This window comes from Lathamus discolor, chromosome 10 (assembly GCF_037157495.1).
Source record: "Lathamus discolor isolate bLatDis1 chromosome 10, bLatDis1.hap1, whole genome shotgun sequence".
Classification (NCBI taxonomy): Eukaryota; Metazoa; Chordata; class Aves; order Psittaciformes; family Psittacidae; genus Lathamus; species Lathamus discolor.
In genome coordinates, this window is record NC_088893.1 from 11893504 (window position 1) to 11914840 (window position 21337).

Sequence of the window (21337 nt, forward strand, 5' to 3'; positions counted from 1 at the left end):
ACCTCTCGTCAAGTTACAGGCCAAAGATGGCTGCTTTGAGGAGAGAGCCCCAGCAGAAGGCTCCATTCATTTAACACAGGCTCTGCTTTTGTTGCTAGGCTACAAGTGGGACGTACATTTATAAGCAAAAAAAAAAAAAAGAGAAATATCTTGTAGTGTGGCCATCATTTGCTTTCTCCAGCTTTCAGTTTGGTTTTATGATTGCAGGAGGAGAAATCAGAGTGCAAAGATAATAATCTTTGCAGGTATAAATAAATAGGTATTTACTTACAGAAGCTGCTTTGGGGAGGGAGAACTTGGTGAGTTGCTTTGTTAACATTTGGTGTAAGTACATTGCATCATACTTCTCCCAGTCATCAGCTATGCTCCTTCTTTCAAATGCAGTAACAAACATAGTGCAAATAGAGCAATACCGTTGCTTAATGACCCCAGTAAGTCTGATACGTGCTCTTTTGCTATCATGCAAAAATGCTTTCTCCCCCTAAAAATCTATTAGTGCTTCTCATTTGAACTAATTATACTGCCATGATTGACATCCCTGCAGAATGCATTGGGTTCTTTGCCAGAGCAATTAAAATACGGGTGATAGCTGGGTTTGTCTTTCTGCTGTTGCTTTGCCAATGTGTTGTAGTTTTAAGATAGAATAGACCACCTTTTACTAATCAGAGGGTAGTTAATTTTGTGTCTCTTCTCTAAGCCAACACAGCAGCTGATAGAGTGACTACTGCTTGTGGAAAAGAAGAACCAGAGTTTGATCAGGCAAAGGACACCCAAAAAGGGTCAGTGTGTTATCTGAGGAATAAATAGGCCTAATGGGATACCTAAGTATTTCTGTGTCAAAGCAGGGTGGGAAATGCTTCTAAAGAACTCTACTCTGCTCTGCAAAAACAATCAAGCAACCCTGGGTTTTGGTTTATAAACATGCCAGAGGAAGAAGAGAAGCTGTTCTTCCCCCATTTTTATTGCAGCAGGTATTTTTCTCAGCCTCAAGATTTTCCAGCTTGCATCTCTTGTTTCCCAGAACAGGGCCCTGTTCTGGGACCCCAGGGTGCCAGGCTGTTAGGGGACTGCTTTGAAGAGTGGAGATTAAGGGACCTAAGTGTGTCAAGTGTTGTTTTTTTTTCTCTCTCCCAGTGAATCTGCGCATGAAACATTTTCAGCAGCAACTGGCTCTAACTTTTGAGCTATTCCTGTTCTTAAGGATTCTGGTAAAAAAGAGGCACTGCTGTTACCTTCTATTTTTACTGGGTTTTCAGTGAAAAGCCTCATCTCATCTTTCAAAAAAGGAGCTCTTAGTTGCCTCTGGGAGATTTTGTGAATCATGATCTGACCTGAGCGCCTTTGCATACGTAAAGTTAAGGGTCTAAGTCCTGGTAAAGGACACTGCCCAGGTTACCCCTTCCTTTCGGTTTTTGTGTTGGCTGGGTTGCTCACTCGCCCTCCTGTGTGCAGACTGATGTGAATTCTCTTTGAAGCTGGAGCACACAGCATGTCCCACACTTAGAGGGTTGCAAGTTGTAGTTTGGGAGTTGGGCACCAAGAAGTGAAATGTTACGATGTTCGTTATCACAATATTTCTACACTGCTTTTCAACATAGGCTTCTCTGTTGACTCCCCCAGCTCAGTTTTTGCTGACTTTCTGAAATTGCACGCAAGAGGGGCAAAAGGCTGTTCTCATTAATGGAGTCCACTTCTGTAGTGCAGGAGGCTGCAATCTGGGCTCCAGCCCCTATATAAGCAAAAAGCAACAAACTATTTTATATAAAGACGGAGGCAGTACCCTGTCTGGTACCCAATCTAAGGATGTTTGCTGAGGGATCCTCACTCAGGAGAATTCAGGCCTTTGTACCTCTTGAGGAAAGCCTGCTGCTGGAGTAGTTCTCAGACAAGTTTTTAGCTTCGGTACTGGAAAGAAACTGACAATGTTTCTTAACTGTGAAGTGGATTGTTTCAAGACTTGGGTTAAAATACAAGGTGTCAGTAACAGAAGAAAATATAAATGATTCCAAGGAAGGTAGCAAAGTTGCTTTTCATCATTTGTGCACTGCTGCATGAGTTTATGTTGTCCAGAATTTCCCAGATTATCTGCCCATCTGGGTTATTGAGGCATGCAACAGGGTTTAAAATAAATGATCAAATTTCTTGAGTTGTTCAAAATTGAGTGGTATGTTGCTGTCTGAAATAAATTAAATATTCATTGCTACTCTTTTGGCTACTGCTTTGGTTTGAAAAGTGGTTCTGTGACCTTCAATGTGATGTTTAATACGTGAACTTTGAAACAGAACAGCAGAGTTGAACTCCTGACAACTCCTGAATCTGCGTTTTGTAGAATTGTTGCAACTGTTGTTAACTTTTAAACAAGGTTTAAAGTCTCCTGGTATTGCTGGTTCTGTGGCAAATCTAAATGTGGCCTTTCTGCTAAAGCAGTTAGTCAGATTTTGTGCTGGGTTTTATGTAGTTATTTTTTAAGAAAAGCCACTCTTACTCTTACAGCCTCTTTTTCTCTCCTGTTAGTGTTAGGATTAAACATTCGACCAGGAGCTGGCAGGCGATTCCATCTGATCAGAGAGGGCAAAAAATTCGGGTGTGCTTAGTACTAGGGCTTCCAGTTCAGTTCAATGTTGCTTTCTGATTGAAAGTACAGGATGAAAAAGAAAGTCAAAGAATTAGTAATTTAAAGTAAAGATTTATTTTTTTTAAGTTATTAAAAGAATGGCATTGAGAGGTTTTCTTAAGATGAAGACAAAGGTTTTAGCTCTTTTTTTTTAGTGCTTTTTAGTTTGTTTTTATTTTCTGCTTACTAGGGCTGGGAGAGAGATGAGAAGGCAGGAGCAGAGAGCTTTAGAGAGCATGGTAGAGGAGAAGCTGGCAGGGAAATTTGCTTTAAAGCCCTTGGGAAGTGCATTTTCACACTGTCTGTGATAGGCCATCTGTATCACCACATCTAATTGCATCTGGTCTGCAGAACCATGTCTTCAGCTCCACTTTTGGTGTCAAATACATGGCAAGATGTGGCTGCTTCTTTAGCTTGCCAGTTGTATGCTTACAAAAAACTTTATAAACACATGATTGCAGCTATGACTCTGAAAATATGCCACAGTGTGAAACACATGGGTAATGAAACCTCTGTGTCAGTGCTGGGGAGCTGAACAGTGCCAAAAAGTGTTTGTTTCTGGTCACGGGAATGCAGTCCCCTCTATTGTGAACTTGCTGGAGCGCAGCATGGAGCAGTTTTGCCCAGGACAGCTGATGCTCACCCAGACAATCCAGCAGCACAAGGGAGGATTTAGCTGCCATTCTCCATGGACAGTTTGGGTACAGCTGCCCTACTTAGGAAACTGAAAGGGTTTAATAATATGAATGTGCCAGAGCATAGTCCATTATTACTGGTTTAGTTTACTAGTGTGGACTGTTACCAACTTCAGGATTTACGGGTGCAAGTGGTTCTAGTAAATACCTTTCTAACTGATCTGTTGTTAAAAAAATCGAGAATGTTTATTATTTCCTTCCTTATTGCATATTTTCCATGATAGTTGTTAACTGACTGCGTTATGATGCTGTCGTTTTTCCTTTCTAGTAGTGCTGATCCTCCCATGAGGAACATGACCACAAAGTGCCATTTCAGTATGAATTACTAGAGTAACTTGTGTTTGTACAATTAATGTTGTGTCCTGACTCCTCTGTTAGTAGAGTCGTTTAAGGAAGAGTGTTGTTTCAAGATCAGATTGGGTAATTTTGCTCCTAACATTTCCACATTAAAATTTAAGGTGCTGCAGATCCAAAGTTTTGTCCTGTTTCACAGGGGATCTCCACTCTGTTGGTACTTACTGAATGGCAACAGATGTGGGAACAATAAATTTAGATGCTTATAAGCAGTTGAGTGTCAGGTTGTTGTTGAAGTTTGCATTCATTAGTGGACTGTAACAAAGCAAACATTTTTATCTTTGTTCTAGAGGATTTGTGCATTTACTTTCCAGTCCCTTTGCAAACTTTCTACTTATGTCAAGGTTCGGAGGGATTTACTTTCATTTGATTTAACCCAAATGTCCTTTATTTTTTCTTTACACAATTCTGTTACGGATATGTGGATAACGAGAACTTAAATCTTGGGCACATTTAATGTATATGGAGAATTATATCACTGAAGGTAGGAGAGTTACACCCTTGACAAAGCATTGCAGTTAAAATAGTAATTAAATCTTAAATAGTTTCACTGCAGTGCTTTTGCTATTGAATATTTGAAACGATTATGCAAACAGCAGCACCCCTCTAAAATTGTATCTGAAAATTAAGGTGACAGCTAGGTAAAATACTGTTGCAGCAACTTAAATTGAGGGTGTGGTACTTGTTTCTTGCAGTTTTACAGTCTGACTGTTTAAAGAAAAAAACAGAAGCCATACAGTTTATGATGATGACTGTATGGCTGCTGGATAATATATTGATGGAACCATTTTTATGCAGTCGCCATTTTTACTTTATAGTTGGACATTCTATTTTATAAGAGGATCCTTTTGAAGTACAGAAGCATTTTATTGGCTTATGGTTTTGCTTTGTGGGATTTATTTCCCTTTTCATCGTTTAATAATAGGGATTGATAAATAACGAGCATCATGCAGTCTCTTTAATATGAGAGCTGGGGTTTTTATTCTAAAAATATTTTGCTGGAAAACTTGTAGGTTTTCAAGACTAAAATTTACCAGTTGTCTTAGGCACTGTCGTAACAGAGCCGTGACTCAGAGTCCCAAGACTGGCAAACTCAGCCACCCTTTTTACTTCACTGCAAGGTTTATGTGTCTTCAAGTTATATTATTCCAGTGTCTGAACTTTTTACACTTCCTTTTGTGCATGACGTCTGTTCCTTCTCTGTGGGCATTAGTGCTTTGTCCCTGTCCACAGTTTTCATGACTTCTAGTTTAAACTTACTTAGAAAAGTATTGCTCCTATGTATATTCTTAAAATGCCAGTCAATTATGTCAGTTGCATCATTTAGAAGAAAATAGTTTTGTGTATTTAAATAGCTGTTACTTAAAGTTTGAATCCCTTTTTGTATGTGATCTAACCCTCCCTTGTAGGCCCCCACCTCAGCCTATGCAGGATTAGAGGCTTTAAACTACCCTTTATCTTTTTTAAGATTAGTATTATTAAAGTTAGTGTTTTCTGTAGCTATCTTTCTAAACAGACACAGTGACTGCAAGCATGGTACCTTGTTGTAGCATAGCCAAAAGTCTTCCGTTAATGTACATTTCCCATTTTCCTGCTAGGATTCTTTTTACTGCTGCAGCACTAACCCTTTTTTGGTAGGTTTAAATCTTCAAGATGTGCATTACACCTGATTCCTCCTGCATCCACAGATCCTGAACTTGAGCAAAATGGTAACCCAAGGTGGTCACTGATCAGTCTGTAGAAGGAGCGTGGGAGCACAGACCTTTTGTGCTCCCAGATCTTCTACTGTGCCAGTTCAACATTCTAATCCAGGAGACAGCTGGCCTCTCTTCTTTATGCAGCATTTCTTTTCTTCTAAGGTAGTCAGTTATATCAGCACACAGGGTTCAAGGAGCATCAGAGCAGTCACAGTGTAGATCAAGTGGTGAGGGGATTAAAGGTAGGACATGAAATGTGTAAGTCTTACTTTCTGCAAGTCCACCCTTGTCAGGGCAGGCAAAATAAAACAGAGTGAAACCATCCTGAATTAAACCATGAAACACCTGCAGTGAAGGCGGATCCTTATTGTTTAGACTTCTTATTATCAAAGGGCTTGGTTTTATGGACAGAAGTTTCAGAAGTATATAAAAATAATCCACAGATAACACAGGAGTATATATGCTAATCAGAGTGAAAAGCACTTCTATTTACAGACTACTTTATTAAGCATTCGTTAGACAACTTTAAACAGATTAACGTAAGGTGTCCTAAGCAGTTTTAAATCTTTCTTGATGAAACTGGTAATTTAATTATATAAATATTTAAACTTGGACTTTTCTACAAATAATATACCGATAGGGAAGCATTCACAGAGCAACTTACCAGCCCCAATGTACAGATATTTTTTGATCTATGTGTGCTCAGTTCTCAGTAAGGTCAGTGCTGGTCATAGGAAGGTCTTAATTTTCATTAGTACAAACTGGCTTTTTTTCGTCATTTGTCCTGGTTTCACATACTAATACAGAAAGAGCACTGCCTTGGACAGAGAGAGGTGTAGAAAACCTTGAGCTTGTGATTTCAGATTATCATGTGTTTTTAACGGTACCATTTTCTGGAGACACTTCAGTATAGTTTCCTTTATCCAAGCATTTAGAATGATTTATGCTTTTATTGAGTAGCTGGGGAGGTGTTAGTTATTGTGATAAAAGCTGTGTGAGCTTGTGCTGATTTGGGAGTCTCTTAACTTGCACGTGATGACTTGGAATAGAAACTGGGAATTTTAAACATGTCTGGAAAAGATTAATAGAGCATTTAAGCTCTTAATACAGTTTACCAGGAAAAAGCAAAAGCAGTTCCACTGGTGTCCTACCTGCAGCCTGTGCTGTCACTTCATTAATAACCAGAAGTCAGCAATACCTGTAGGAATGCCGCTTGGTTTTACACAATTGTTCTCTACACTGCAAAGGCAAACAGCTCTGCTTTGGCAGTACAACTCTGAGTTTCTTCTAATGACAGGAAGATTTAGAGAGCAAGACACAGAAATATCTGTGTACTTGAAATTTCTGTGTGATTTTTAACCAAATTCATTTAGTTTGTGTAAAATTCAATAATAAGGTCTGTACAGAACTGGAGAATAGTTGTCCAAGGAAGAGCTTAACTCTGATGGAAAACAGAGATCTTTCTTATTTAATGCCTTGGATTTTCACTCTTCCGTCATAAGTAATACAAGCTAAGCATAAAACATAAACATCCTAAATGCTTTGTTTTGTCTTTTTCATTTGATGAAAACAAACTCTTTGGGTTTATAATAGAAACTGATTATTTAACTGAAATAAACTTTAATTCTCTGTAGCTGTACGAAAGGAAGGATATCTTTATTGAGTGGCACCAAATTAGGGTTTTGTAATAAATTCTTAAACTTATTTAGTAATAGCTGAGATATGACATTTTCATCATTCAGCTGTTAATCATGCTGTGTACCGAAACCCACACATGCTCTTCATAATTAGGTACTTAATCCTTTTGGGGTTCTCAGAGTTTGGTGTACTAAGAGTACATTGCTTTCTTCATTACCACATGTGGGACTTTGCCTTGAATATTCAGCAGTGCTTGCCAAATCCTCTTTAAATATTGGTTATCTTCATGTGTAACACAGTTATTCTGCACTTTTGCAGCCTTATCTTTACAGCTTTACAATTGTGTCAGGTGTTCAGTGCTTATGCACACACCATTTTTATTAACTTCATGGGCAGGTGTAGCGCTGGGAAGAAGTCAAGCAATCTGAATGTCACCAGTGGTTCTTCCTGGCAGATGATGTATCAGGAAAACAAATATTTCCTATAATGTTTGTACGGTACGCCACAAAGTAGTATCTGGCCACTAGGTTTTCATAGTCATTAAATTAATAACAACCACTGAAGTCCTAAATAAGTCATGGCTGTGCAATTACATAGGTACAAAAATGCTGAGTCTGGGTAAATGCAGGGCAGACAGTCTTTTCCCTGAATAATTCCCACTCCAAGAGCAGTTCTGACTGATAAGTGGTTCAAGGCAGAATATTTACAAAACAGTCCTCAACCGCTTGAAAACTTGATTTCATGGTTCCTGTGAGAGAGATTACAAAGTCGCATCATGTCCTTGAATGACTGTGAGCTGATTTAGCTCGCTTTCAAGAACAGACTTTTTTGGGTGTAGAGTGTTTGTTGGGTTTGGGGGTTTCTTGCTAGAAATGCTGCTCTATAATGTCTTTGAAGTATTTATTAGTTTCCTCCTCCTTCCTGTTGCTTAAAGCTGCTGCATATGATAAATGGGGAGACTTGAGCCTTTATTTCTGTAAAAGTTTACTTTTCCAGACTTCCAAGTTTTTCTGCTTGAGGCAGAGGAGAAGAATCGTAATTACCTTTGAGAGATGGACAACAGCTTCTTCATGATTGGTCTCCCCTTTTGTCCTCACAAGGCTCACATTTCTTTATGATGGAGACACTTTACATGATTAGTCACTTCCTTTTTGTGGGTTCGGGTTTGAGTTTTTTTCTCTTCTGCATCACTTAAGTTTCATCAAATTGATCAAAATGTCTCAGTCAGTTTTATGGGTTCTTGACTTAAGATGAAAATACTCTGTAGTGGCAGCTTACAACATATGTATTTGTTTTCCTCATAATAATTATATTTTTCCTATTAAAACAGCTAAAATTCTGTGTGATATAATCTGAATTTTTATAGATCCAATTTACTTCAGCCATTTGAGTTCCAAGCATTATTTGGAGGATGGCTTTTTGTTGGTTTTGTTCGGTTAGAATTGAGTATAGAATATGTTGCAGAAATTTCTCTAAAGAAAGTTAAAGTTCATATAGCTTGTCCTATGCAGGGACTGTCCTTTCATTAGATGTTGAAGTAAACTTAGTCATCCTGAAGTAATTTTTAATTTTCTGGGCTTTAGGGCCCATAAATGCACAACTATGTTAGTTCAGTGCCCTTCAGTGTAGTTCTTTAACCGTCTTTGAAGTTATCATTAGAAGATCAAGTCATGTGTTCATAATGTTGCAAGTTGTTGCATTATATAATCTTTGTTTTGCTAAAGCAGGATTTAGAGAAACAACATTTATTAAAAGGAATTGCTTGGGGTTTGTCCCTAATTTTTGTTTTGTTTCTCTATGCCAGAGAAGTTAAATGGATTTTATTTAATACTTTTGCTGTCATTGCACTTTGTAGCAGGTCTTTAGGCATCTCCTGAAATATTCAGTTTCTTCTTCCCTGCAAGCCAGTATTTCCAGGAAACAGTAATTCATCACTGAAATAAAGCACACTTTGATTGATGCTGTTATTTAGTACAACTATTTATTTAGAACTTTCTGCACTTCTTTTGCATCTGCCTCATCCCCAGATATTTGTACATGTCTCTGTGTACCTCTACCTCTTAATTAGATACTCATACTCTTAGAAAGGTGCAGTTGCATAAATGTCTTGGGGCCGGGGGGGGGAAGGGACATCATCTGCTTTCAGGATGTACACTTGCCTGTTTAAATCTCAGTTCTGCAAGCTGTTTGGTGTTTGGTTTTTTACTCCAAGCATAACCACTTTTCATCTTGCAGGCTATAGATGCATAATAAAATAAATGGAATTCTGAATTGCAAATTTTCATGTTTTCTTTACAGAGTTCTTGAAGATGTCAGGAAATATACCATTAAATATTAATATCAAGGAGCCCCGATGGGATCAAAGCACTTTTGCTGGACGAGCCAATCACTTCTTTACTGTAACAGACCCCAGGAATATTTTGTTATCTAATGCCCAGCTGGAAAATGCAAGAAAAATTGTGCATGATTACAGGTATGGCATTGATCACTTTTACTGCAGGCCAAAAAAAGTCCATGTCAATAATAAGTACATGGTTATGTATTTAAAAGGAAATTCACTGTATTCACTTCACCGCTCTCATTTTATTTCAGAGCTTGAGACACTTTTTTTTTCATTTTAAAATAAACTTGCTAATGAATGGAGAAATTGTGTCATCTGAGAACCCCTATGAAGCATTCTGAAATACAGAATGCTTAATAGCATTTTCAAATTCTGAAATTAGTTCATATGACAGCAAAGTTTAAAACCTCTTATACAGTATACTGTTTGAAAATTTACTTTGCAAGTATTTAGAACTCTACTTGCTCCAGAGTTCCACACTGATGACTCCAGAGATCTGAGCTCTAAAATCCAGTACAGGTTTGAGTAAATAGAAATCTGGTGCTGCATGTATCGACTCAGCCAACATAACCATTACTGGCAGTTTTGATTCTTCTCCTTTCACCAGTCTATTTAAAAGCTGAAGAACTACAAGCTAACTATGAGGCTAGATTAACTTAGTGTGAACATCCCAAAATCGTCTGATGCTGCATTTGTCACTGCAGTTTGCAGCGTTTTATAACAGTTGTGCTTTCTGCTGTTGTCTTACTTTGTTTTTCTAACTTGTCCCAAGACAAGGTATTGTGTCACCTGGCTTGACAGAAGATGACTTGTGGAGAGCGAAATATATCTATGATTCAGCCTTTCACCCAGACACTGGTGAAAAGATGATCTTGATTGGCCGAATGTCAGCTCAGGTACCCATGAACATGACTATCACAGGATGTATGATGACCTTTTATAGGTAAGTGATGGCAATATCTCACAGAAAACATTTGCCTACAAATTAGATAAGTTGAAATCAATGTTATTGTCAAAAATAGCATTTTTGAAGATTTATAATATTTACAAAGGTAAAATTTTGCTTCCTTTTCTTTTCTCTCTCTGCATTCCCTCACACTTAATGGTTTAATTAATGGATTCCTCTAGAAGTAGTTGTGAGTTAAGCCCTTAGCCCCTCTGCTTCACCATCCCACTTTTTCTCAAACTGGGAAAGTTGAATGTTCCAGAATTCATCTGTGTAGGAGAGTTGTGTAGAGGACAAATAGGAGGAGATACTTAGAAATTTCTAACCTTAGAGACATAGCACATCTACTGTAGCATCTCCACTCTGTTTTCTTGCTTGTTACAGAATACTTGGCACACCTACTGCTTCTTCTTTAGCACTCTAAATTTCTAGATCAGCCCTCCAATGAGAACCACATTCCTGAAACTGTGTTATTAAGTAATTTAATGAAGTGTAAGCTTGAAAGTCCTGTTAAAAGTTATTTTAATGATCAGAAAGAGTTTTCAATAGCAACTGTTACTTCTGGTGGCCTGGTTCTCCTTGCTGAAATTCTGATGGAGAAGAATCTTCAGTGGTGTCTCCACTGGGGGCAGAGTTTGTGGTCTGAGGAGAGAAAGAAACACTTTTCCCAGGTATATGCTCCTAGCATCCAGCTGTCTGCGGATCAGGAACATTTTGGAGTTGTGTCTTTTAATCTTTAATTCAGTTCTACATGCAAGTGAATGTTTTAATGTCACAGGGATTTATTAAAACAATGGCATCATATTTACTTTTTGAAGACTGAGAGGATAAAGCCTGTGTCCTAAAATCCACCTCTAGGTCATTTATGGAGCTTCCAAAGAGAACTAGCAGACTGTAAAGGAATAACCACCCTCAAAAAATATTCTAGAAATTATTGCATTTCATATTTGTCTGTGGTTTTTATAGAGAGGTTTTCTATAATGCTTTTGTTATTACAACAATCCTTTGTCCCAAGTGGACCTTGGTATTTAATTACAAAGCTTCTAAATTCTATTCTTAGAAGTAAAAGTACTTTTATTATTGAGACAGTACCTCAAGAACTGTATTGTTTCATTAAGATAAGTGAGGACCTCTGCATGATTACTGCTTGCACTGGCTTTTCTTGATTTGCCGTAATTTTCCTGTGCTGTTGATTCAACTTAATTTTTGTTATGACAATTATCATTATTATTGTTGGCTTTGTTGTTATTAATATTTCTCTTTTCAAGAACAACACCAGCAGTGCTTTTTTGGCAGTGGATTAACCAGTCCTTCAATGCCGTAGTAAATTACACAAACAGGAGCGGTGATGCCCCGATCACTGTCAGGTCAGACACAAAACCACATACTTTCCATGAGTTGTAAATAGTTCTCTGATGTCCTGGAACATGGTTGGGCTTTAAAGTTTGAGGTGGTAGAGGGATAAGTTTTTTCATCTATGTTTATTATTAATTTGATATGCTTAGATGAGAAGTCTGAGAACGATGGAGGTGAGAACTCCATTTCTGCCATTAAAGATAAGCCTGTGCACTTTGATCGTAAGCACTTAACAGCGTAGGATTTAATAGGAGTCTGTGTTGCATTGCTCAATCATTTTAAAGTTGGTTTGGTGTTACATCAGGATATTTGTAAGTTGGTATTTTGTGCAGACCTTCAGGTGTCTCTCTCTGCCATCTCTTCAGTGCCCTGAAGTATAGCACACACCACGAATAGTGCTTATTTCCAAAAAGAGGATCCTCCAAGGAACTGGTCTGCACAGTACTTGTTTCTACTTGAAGACAAAGAGGGAGTCTAAATAGATGCAGAAAGCTAGAAATCATAAATAGAAGACTGGAATTGCAGTGCTTGACTTTCTGGTTTAGTGGCTGACTTGCCTATAGATGTCCAGGAGAAAGCAGTAGATTCAAGGATATACAGACACCTCATAGCTGGGAAGTATGTAAAGTGTGTTTTAGAGCAGACTGGGTTGGATTTGGGTGTTTGCATCATACCTGGTCTGCATGTATGGGTTTCGGTACAGTTGATTTTAATTACTATCATAGACATGGCATTAGAAATCCAAGCTGGTTTTATTAGTTTAAGTAATTAGGAAATTAAATACAGAACTAAATCCTTCAAGGCGTTCATTCAGGCACATGAGAAAATGCTGAACAGATAACAATGGAGAACCAGCAGAACCAGATTCAGTGTTAAAATGTTGCTTGCATGTGACTTTTACTGCTAGTGAAAGAGAAGTGTTTTAGTGTCCATTTGAATCTTCCATCCGTATCTCATTGCAGTATCACAGAAAGGTCTGCTTTTTAACTTTCTGGGTGGGTATGATTACATATATAGAATGTAATTAAAAGTGAGGTAAATGCTGATCAGATGCAAACATGTTTATTTTTCTTTTAGCCAGCTGGGAACAGCCTATGTTTCTGCTACCACGGGTGCTGTCGCAACAGCTTTAGGACTTAATGCACTAACAAAGGTATTGCTGATATTTTTTTTCCCCCATTTGTAACTAAACTTTGGTGTTTAATGGGATGCTAATAGCTCATTTCTCCTGTGTATCTGTGGCATGTTGTGTGCAGCACCCAGTATGGAGTTGTAACGGCCTTTGTCAGCTCCCTTCTTGAGATCCCAACCTTATTTTTGCCCCATGTAGATGCTTTTATATGTATTTCAAACAGCCTGCCCTCCTTATATGTGCGTCTAACAGCCTTGTGTTTTGTTAATACAAATTGTATCTAATAAGGTGCCTTTTTTTGCAGTTTCTTTTTTACATGTCAAAGTATATAATAGCATTTGAAAGTTAATTGCAGTGGATGTGTAGTTACAACAATGTGAGCTCATTATCCCATAAACTGTCTAGGTGTGGTTTTAAGGTACAGTATCGCTTCTGCAAACGTGGACACCTCCTCTGGACTGGCTGAAGAGCTTGTAAGGAGATGCCGCTCCTAAATGCAGAAAACTCAAATTTTTTAAATAAGTGCAAGACACAAGGCAAAAAAATAGATGCTCTCCCCCCCAAAAAATACAAATTAAAACGAAACAGCAAAACCGTATTTTGTACCCTCTGTTTATGCTTAAATGTACTGGGAATGGTATATCTTTAACAACTTATTTGAGAGGCTATTCCAAGCAGAGTAATTCGTATTATACAAGACACTGGCTAGATGAATAGCATCCATAGTCAGTGCCTCTAGATGAAAAGCAGCTGGTATGGATGCTGTGACCTTGCCAGCAGAGATGGTAAAGTTTAAGGTCTGTGTCAACTGTTGCTGACAGGCATGCTCAGAAGCTGACACTTCTCTGCAGTGATGCTACTGAATTAAGACTGGGTTTTCTATTTTCATGCCACTAGTACCTCTGAGAGAAGTATTTATGACTTGTTTGTTTGTTGCTTTACCTCTGCCCCACTAGTGAGTTTTCACAGCATTTTAATTTAAAGGAAACAGGTCTGGTCTGTCATTAGCACATGAAGCATTTTAATATGACCTTGGGAAACAAAATTATTATCTAAATTTATTTTCTTCTTTTTAATTTCCTTTTCCCTCCCTCTCTGTGTGTTTTGCAGCATGTCTCACCTCTTATAGGACGGTTTGTTCCATTTGCTGCTGTTGCTGCTGCTAACTGCATTAATATTCCACTAATGAGGCAAAGGTATGAAAAAGAACAAAGATCACTCATTCTGTATGTTACTGAGTTTTTAGAGCAGCTAGTTACTAAGTAAAAGCACATTATATATCTTTAGCTTGTTTCAGAACCTAGCTAAAACCACATGGATGAGCTTGTTTTGATTGATTCATTATGACGGGCATAAAATAGAACATCCTTATTCTCTTCTGATAAATATCCATAGAGTTCTTCAGTTTTCCGTCTCAGAAACCAATTACCAGGCCTTTAAAGGGGAAAAACAAGTAAAAAGCACCCTCTTATAAACACAAGGTTATGGGCAGAAAAGGGAAAACATAAAGTATGTATTTACGATGAAATTCAATCCATGGTAGTATTTTATCTTTTACAAAAGATGAGGAGTAGAGTAAAGGGAGTATATCTCAGTATATCTGCCCTTCTGTCTGCTTCTCACTCCCCTGAATGAGTTTAGCAGCTAACCTTGCACTTGTGGATAAGATGTAGCAGAGAATAATACAGATACAGAAATGTAGTTTGGTTTGTGCATCCATTTACGCTTTCAATTATGTTTTTAGTGGCTGAAATGAAAACTCAGCCTAGAATGTCAGAGGGGAGCCTTCACAAAGATTTCTGGTTTAGTTCTAATCTTCCTGTATTCCCTGTTTTGTCTGCTGGAAAGGACAGAGTAATTCCAGAGCAGTCCAGAAGATCCCACGTTTCTGAATTGCTTTTTGAAGGAACCTCTCCGTTCTGTGAAATGCAGAAATAACACATCTATCTCTTTTCTTCCCTTCAGAATGCATGTGACCAGACTCAAGCAGAAGCTTGCTGTTACAAATATTCAGTTGTTTGCTTTTGAGCATATTATCCCCCAGATCTTTCTCTGCCTTTTGAAATTTTTGTGCCAAAGGGTGTCGCAAACCGGTTAACATGGAAAATAAAATACAAACTAACTCTTAGAAACAACAATTTTAAGGGGACAGAGATAAGGTGACGAAAAGGAGAGTAAATGCATGTCTGTAATTGCTTTATTTTGTTCCTTATTCAACAGAGAAATCAAGTTTGGAATCCCTGTCATGGATGACAATGGAAACAGACTGGGTGACTCATCAAAGGCAGCTCAGCAGGCAATTGCCCAGGTGGTTATATCAAGGATTCTTATGGCTGCTCCTGGCATGGGTAAGAATAACTGCAGTAATGTGCAGCTCCTGATTGTCAGTTCCTAATGTGAGAGAGATTAAAGTCTATGCAAGTGATTTTTTCTTAGAGGCCGAATTATCTTACAGTAATGCAGCCAGTGTTTACATTTCCATTAAGAAGTTCCACAGAGAAGTGGACATTTCTTGCTGTGAAAATATCCACTGTGTGTTGCACTGAAGGGCAGCAGAAAAGCTCCTGCAATGCTTTTGCAGAAAAGACACAGATAGCAAAGGAATGGCAACACATTCCACTGGAGTGGAATTGGTTTAGTGAAGAGTAGGTGCTTTGCCCAGTGCCAAGTTGCTGAGCTCAGGTTTAGTTGTGTGTGAAATTAGGAGGTTTGCTTATTGGGAGAATTTACCTCTGTAAATACCAATCCAGTATCTTGAATTGGCAATGTGAAATGAAAGCTCAGTTAATGACAGAAGGCTGTGAATACTGTATTAATCTTAATAGAAAATTAAAACAAAGTGCCTTTTTCTCCAAGGCTGATGTTTTTTTTTTTTTTCTTTATTTGCAGCAATTCCTCCTTTCATAATGAATACACTGGAAAAGAAAGCCTTTTTAAAGGTTAGTCTTAGACAATCTATGTATATGTATTTCCTATCCTAATATTGTCATGAATTTAAAATACTTTCTGAGTCTTCATATTTGCCACCCAAACACTCTGGAAGGACACCATTTGTAGAGTGTGAGTAGAGCTTGTGCTTTACAGCTGTTGCTTTGTTTATGCCTTTCTTAGACAGGGATAGCCTGGTTCTTTTTATCACAGTGTAAATGACATTAAAGAAAATATGAAGTTGTTATTTTGATAATTGTTCTTAAAATGCAGAGTTCCTCCTAGTAAATGAATCTTCCTTCTTCTGGGACTTGGAATAGAGTTTAGTAGGAAAACATTGAAAATTTTAATGTTTTTTCCTCAACATAGCAATAAGGAGATTTTGCTTAGCTGCTCTAGTAGCAATTTGACTTTGGAAACAACAATGATGGTAAAAATCTCTTTTGAAAATGATCCTTTAAAATTTACAGGATGAGAAAGTGCAAGGTAGACATAGAATGGGCATGCTTCATTGAAGATTACTTATTTCTTATATTCTGTTTATGTTAATGTAGTATGAAGTCAAAGATCTGGTCTTAGTAAATATATAAACTAAATCAACATCGTGCACTGTGTATGCAGGAGAGGCTAAAGAAGAATAATGCCATTAATTATAGGGTTGTCTAACACAAGAGAAATAATGTTCAGATGAGGAACTCTGTAATCCTTTACCAGTAAAGGGAGTTTCATCTTCACCAGCAGATATCACTGATTTACTTACTGCATAGCTCCAGGTAAAGTCTCTGCCTGTGAAACCCACAAGCAAGCTGGGAATGGTAGCCCAAAATAATCTGTCTCCTTCCTGTTTTAAATTAGGAAAAGAAAGTGTGGTCTGAGCCTCCAGACCCTCCCTTGGAAAAGTGGTTTGGGTGGGGACTGGCAGGACAAGCAGGGGCAGTTGTCTGGTTTTGTTTGCCTAAGATAAAAATTTCTAAAATATTTAAATTATAGTTCTTATTATTTCTGCCTTTCCTTTTTCTTGTGCAGTTAGATTACCCAGTTGCATGCACCATTTGAAATTGGGAAGAAGTCCCAAGTGTCTTCCAAATGTGAAACCATATTTTTCCCTGAAGTTCTTTTCTTCCCACTCCCCTTGCTAACACAGAACACTATTGCTCAGAATGTAAAAGCAGATGTGGCATTTGGGTTCAGAGTGAATGACTGTGTGTGTGCTGCTTGTATCTCCTGAAGGAAGTAATGCTGCTGTGCATCCAAATATGCCGTTTCTCTGCAGCATGAAGAGCCTTTTACAGATTTGGCTAATACTTAATCGCTGATTTCTTTTGACCCCTACCATGTTTGCAGAATAGCTTTAAGCTGCTTGAGATAGTGTTACGTTCCTGAGTACGTATTACCCAGAACATTAACCCTTGTTTAAATAAATAAATAAATTTAGAGCTAAGATTATTTTATACGTATTTGACGTGGGTGAAATATCACAAATGCCATCAACTCAACTGGCAAATACATGGCATTTGTGAAGAAGTTACAGTGATCCTCAGGGTTTGGAGGCAACTGTCTGTTGTTTGTGTGTGGTATAATCAATGTAAGGGTGTTGTGAATTTTTCAGATCAGCAAAAATGAGCGATTTCTTCAGTGACTTCTCAGTGGTCTTTGGTACCATCATGACCGTTTATGCTCACCTGTTCCACACCCTCAGCCTCAAAGACTGTGAGTTCAGGTGAAAAACTGTTCTGCAGGTAGTCAGTGTAACACTTGGTAGAGATTAGTATTAAAACCATTAAGGAATGAGCTGCATTTTTAACAAGCAGCTTCTGCATGTCCTCTTGAGGTTTTGGAAGCACCATCCCATTTGCAGTCCTTCAACACTATCCACACAATGCTTTACTAACTCATTATTCTTAGCCTTTGCTTTTGCACACCATCACTCTTGAAAATAATTCTTGTATGCTTGCCAAAGCCTATTAAGCAATGCACAAGGCCAGAAAACAGGCAAATGGTTTGTGAAATAATGGAGAAAATGGAATGACATTCTGCAGTAAATCAGAAAAGCTTCTGGAATGCTGATGTCTGAGATAGCAGGCTATCATTCTCTGATATTTGAAATAAGGTGAAGATTATGTAGCACTATTCATCCCCCATATTCCGACATTGTTTCTCATGAGAGCGTTTTGATGGTGACATTAGAATAAATTAACAATATTCCCAAAAGTTACTGCTAGAAAATGATTCAAAAATGTTTTTAGAACACAAGCACATACTCACTGCTTCAAAAAGAATCTAATTATTGCTTTACTTGAAAAAATATTTTTTAATATGTGTGCTTTTGCTATAGGTTTCAGCAGTGGCTTTGGCTGCCTTCTAGGTCGTTATTCAGAGTAGTAGTTCTTGAGTGGGCTGAATAATGTCTGTGTTCATTACCCCATTACACTTGACTAGCTCTGCACAGAACCAAGTCATTTTATCTGCTACAGCAGGAAGATCCACAAACAACCTTGCTCTGAGGCACAGCGTTTGTAGATTTAGTTTAATTACAGGTAACCTTTCTCCTAAGAAAACAAACTCATTTTTTTCATAGAAACTTCTGGAAATTCCAACTGACACTGAAGTTTCAGTTTATATTACTGCTCCTACAGCTTCAGCTACTGTTTCTCATGGCAGCTGTACTGTATTAATATTAAAGTTCGTTACACAAATTTCCTCATATATCCCTAAAATAAGCTCCTTGGGGTCTCTTAGTTTGAAACTAAAATACATATTCAAAACTGTTACAAAACTAGAACAGAGAGCTTTTTGGTTGAGTTTGGGTTTGTTTTTTTTTTTTAAGGATCATTCTTGAATGTCTTATGCCTTAAGGTCCTCCATACATTCTTAATTTAACTGCCATTTCAGTTATTCTTTTTCTTTTGAAAACGGCTAGCCTTGGAAAGCTGACAGATTTTGAAATCCAACAATGAAAGGAAGCAGTGAGAAAAAAGCTGATTCTCATTATGGCTTTTGTTTGCTTAATTATCATTTCTCCATTTTCTCTGTTCACACTAACCCCTGAAGATGCCATAAAGACATCTGGAAATTAAATTCTAATTCATCAGGAACTGCCTTCTTCTGGAGTTAAGTTATAGTTCTCTAACACAGTAAATTCTTCTGCTGTCTTGTACTTCTCCATTTTATCTCTTTGTAGGGATGTACATCTTGCATTTGAGTTTTGCTTTATTGTATTACATTGTTCCCTGGGCAACTCAATTCTTAAGATTGACCTCCCAGTGCTGGAGTTTTATCTCACCATCTTTCTTCATGAGCACAGCCTGGTAGCATTCTTGAAAAATAAAGGCTGTAACTCAGATGAAGTACCTTGGTAAAAATGTTCCAGCATATGAAATAGGTGTCGTTCATATTGCCTGTGCTAGCAGAGATCTCTCTCAGATCAGGGACCAACTCTGACAGAGGTATTAAACCATCTATTACTCTCATGACACCCTCCAACAACCTTTTCAGTTGTGAAATTATATTTGGGATCTTCTGTTACGTATCTCAGCTCCCACGCTCACACTGCAATGCATAGCATCCCTTTCCCTTTATTCTCCTCAGAGGCTGGAGTCATTCATAGTTTGACTTGTGTTCCCAAATATGTGCAATATTTACCAATGCCACAGTCCAGCATTCCTTACACTGTCAGTCACACCATTTCTTGTCATGCGCTCTTCCAGTGTATAAAATGTAGAGCATTTTGAGTGAATTTATCTCAGCTGACAGCCAAATGAAGGTTTTTTTAATGGAGTGGCAGAACAGCAGAGCACGGCTGCCTTCACTTTATCTTTCTTGCTATTACTGTCTTTTTTCCATTTCTTGTCTATTGTTACAGGTTATTGCTGAATTGCATGGCTCCTTCTGCACTCATTTCTGGATTACATCTTGACTCCGGGTGGGGGGTAGGAAAAAGAAGCAATCTTCTACATCATTTCTTCTCCCTCAGGCTCTGGAGAAAGTTTACACTTCACAGGCTTGTTTTCCATGCCTCTTATTCTGCTGTGATCTTCTTTAACACCAGGCTTTGTTCTACCGAGCTGCCTAAATTTCTTTGTTCTATTTTTGCTCTCAGTTAGTGCCTGTTTCTTGTTCACCAGTTTCCCCTCTAACTTCTACATCTTGAGAAATGCTTCTTGCAGAAAAACAAAACATTTTTTGAAGACATCATCCACTGTAATGCGATTTTAACTCATTCACTGTTTTGTTTTAAAATCAGCTTCCTTGATGTGCAGTTGTGTGTGCACTACTAACCAGAGACACTGATTTTATTGCAGCAACAGGCCATTGCAGCAGTATCATTTGAATGGGTCTAGTTTTGTATCATTAGTAATTAACTTCCACTAAAATTCTAACATGGGGGGGAATGGATTCCTAAATAGTTTAGACCTACATGAAAAATGTCCTATTTCTTGGTAGCTGTTCCAGGTTCTGCAAAAGTTGCAGTAACGAGTAATATGCTAAAAATGCATCCGTATGTTGTGTGTTGCTTTCTCAGCTTTATTTTCCCAATCCTTCTACTCTTTTTTCTGTAATAAAAGGTGAACTCTTGCATAACTGGGTACCAGACTTGCTACAGGGGCAAGTTCCTACGCAAAGTCAGAAAAAATGGCTAAGAGAAGAAGACAAAACAGTCAATCAGCTGTCTTGGTTCCGAAGGGACACTTGCTCAGAGTATCAGTGTACATTGGTATCACTGGGAATTTTCTTGTTACTTTTGAAAGGGATTGGACTCTCGAAGTGGAGCTCAGCTTTAATGTATACTGATAATTGTTTTGCCTTCGTCATGTCTCTTAGAATATAAGAATTCCAGGAAGGTGGGAAGGGAGGGGGAGAAAAGATACCATCCTCACTTTGTGCACTTTCTTTTCAACAGAGGTATCCTTGGATGAGTGCTCCTATTCAAGTTGGATTAGTTGGATTCTGGTAAGTGAGTTCGCTTTGGATTGTGTCTGCTATTTTAAGAGATAGTTGAAGTGGTTATTTTAGAAGAAGTTGCAGTATTTGCTCTTTCTTTAAATAAATAAAAAAAAAAGGCTACAACAGTTAATGTAACTGATAACACCATATTAAAAAAAAAAGCCATTAATAATGAAGAATCTGACAAGAAAAGCAGAGGGAGAGAGAAAGAAAGGGAGTGGCAAAAGGCATCGAACAGCTTGATTAGAAAAGGTGCTTTGGCTGCTACCTCCATAAACAATAACCGGAATCTAATCCTGTAGGTTGGTGAATTCTTGAAACATTTGATTAATGTACAGGTGCAGCTGCTGTTGTCTAATGTTTTATGTTGTCATGGACACCAATGTGAAACACTCAAAGGACATCAAATAATAATTATATACATAGTTGTAAGCATGGTATTAATGCATTTAGTACTACATAGTAGATAAAAGATTTCATAAGGTATAATGCAGCAAGAAACAAAGGTCACAAAGCACTTACTTCATGGAACTTTAGCTCACTGTATACAAAAATAGAGCTTTCTGCCTTAAGACCATGCCTAAAGGTTCTGAATTTTCATTTAGTACCCTAACTTGCAAACCCATTTTTGTCTCCTTTAGTCTTGTGTTTGCCACACCCCTGTGTTGTGCACTATTTCCTCAAAAAAGGTA

At 37.9% G+C, this 21337-nt stretch overlaps 1 protein-coding gene across 6 annotated transcripts in view; it reads left to right on the plus strand.

Annotated features, from left to right (window-relative positions):
* The window catches only part of SFXN1 (sideroflexin 1), a 43357-nt gene that overhangs the window by 20490 nt on the left and 1530 nt on the right, over positions 1–21337 (plus strand). For 2 of the 6 annotated variants that reach the window (XM_065690765.1, XM_065690766.1), the window contains exons 2-10: positions 9297–9471; positions 10112–10282; positions 11554–11652; positions 12719–12794; positions 13884–13969; positions 14994–15121; positions 15663–15712; positions 20602–20651; positions 21287–21334. In XM_065690765.1, the coding sequence (XP_065546837.1) occupies positions 9308–9471; positions 10112–10282; positions 11554–11652; positions 12719–12794; positions 13884–13969; positions 14994–15121; positions 15663–15712; positions 20602–20651; positions 21287–21334 (872 nt within the window). In that variant the 5' untranslated portion in view covers positions 9297–9307. Of the gene's footprint in view, positions 1–697; positions 780–1134; positions 1209–9296; positions 9472–10111; positions 10283–11553; positions 11653–12718; positions 12795–13883; positions 13970–14993; positions 15122–15662; positions 15713–17310; positions 17412–20601; positions 20652–21286; positions 21335–21337 lie in introns of those variants that run through there. The other 4 variants (XM_065690763.1, XR_010615170.1, XM_065690761.1 and 1 more) reach the window with 4 other exon arrangements.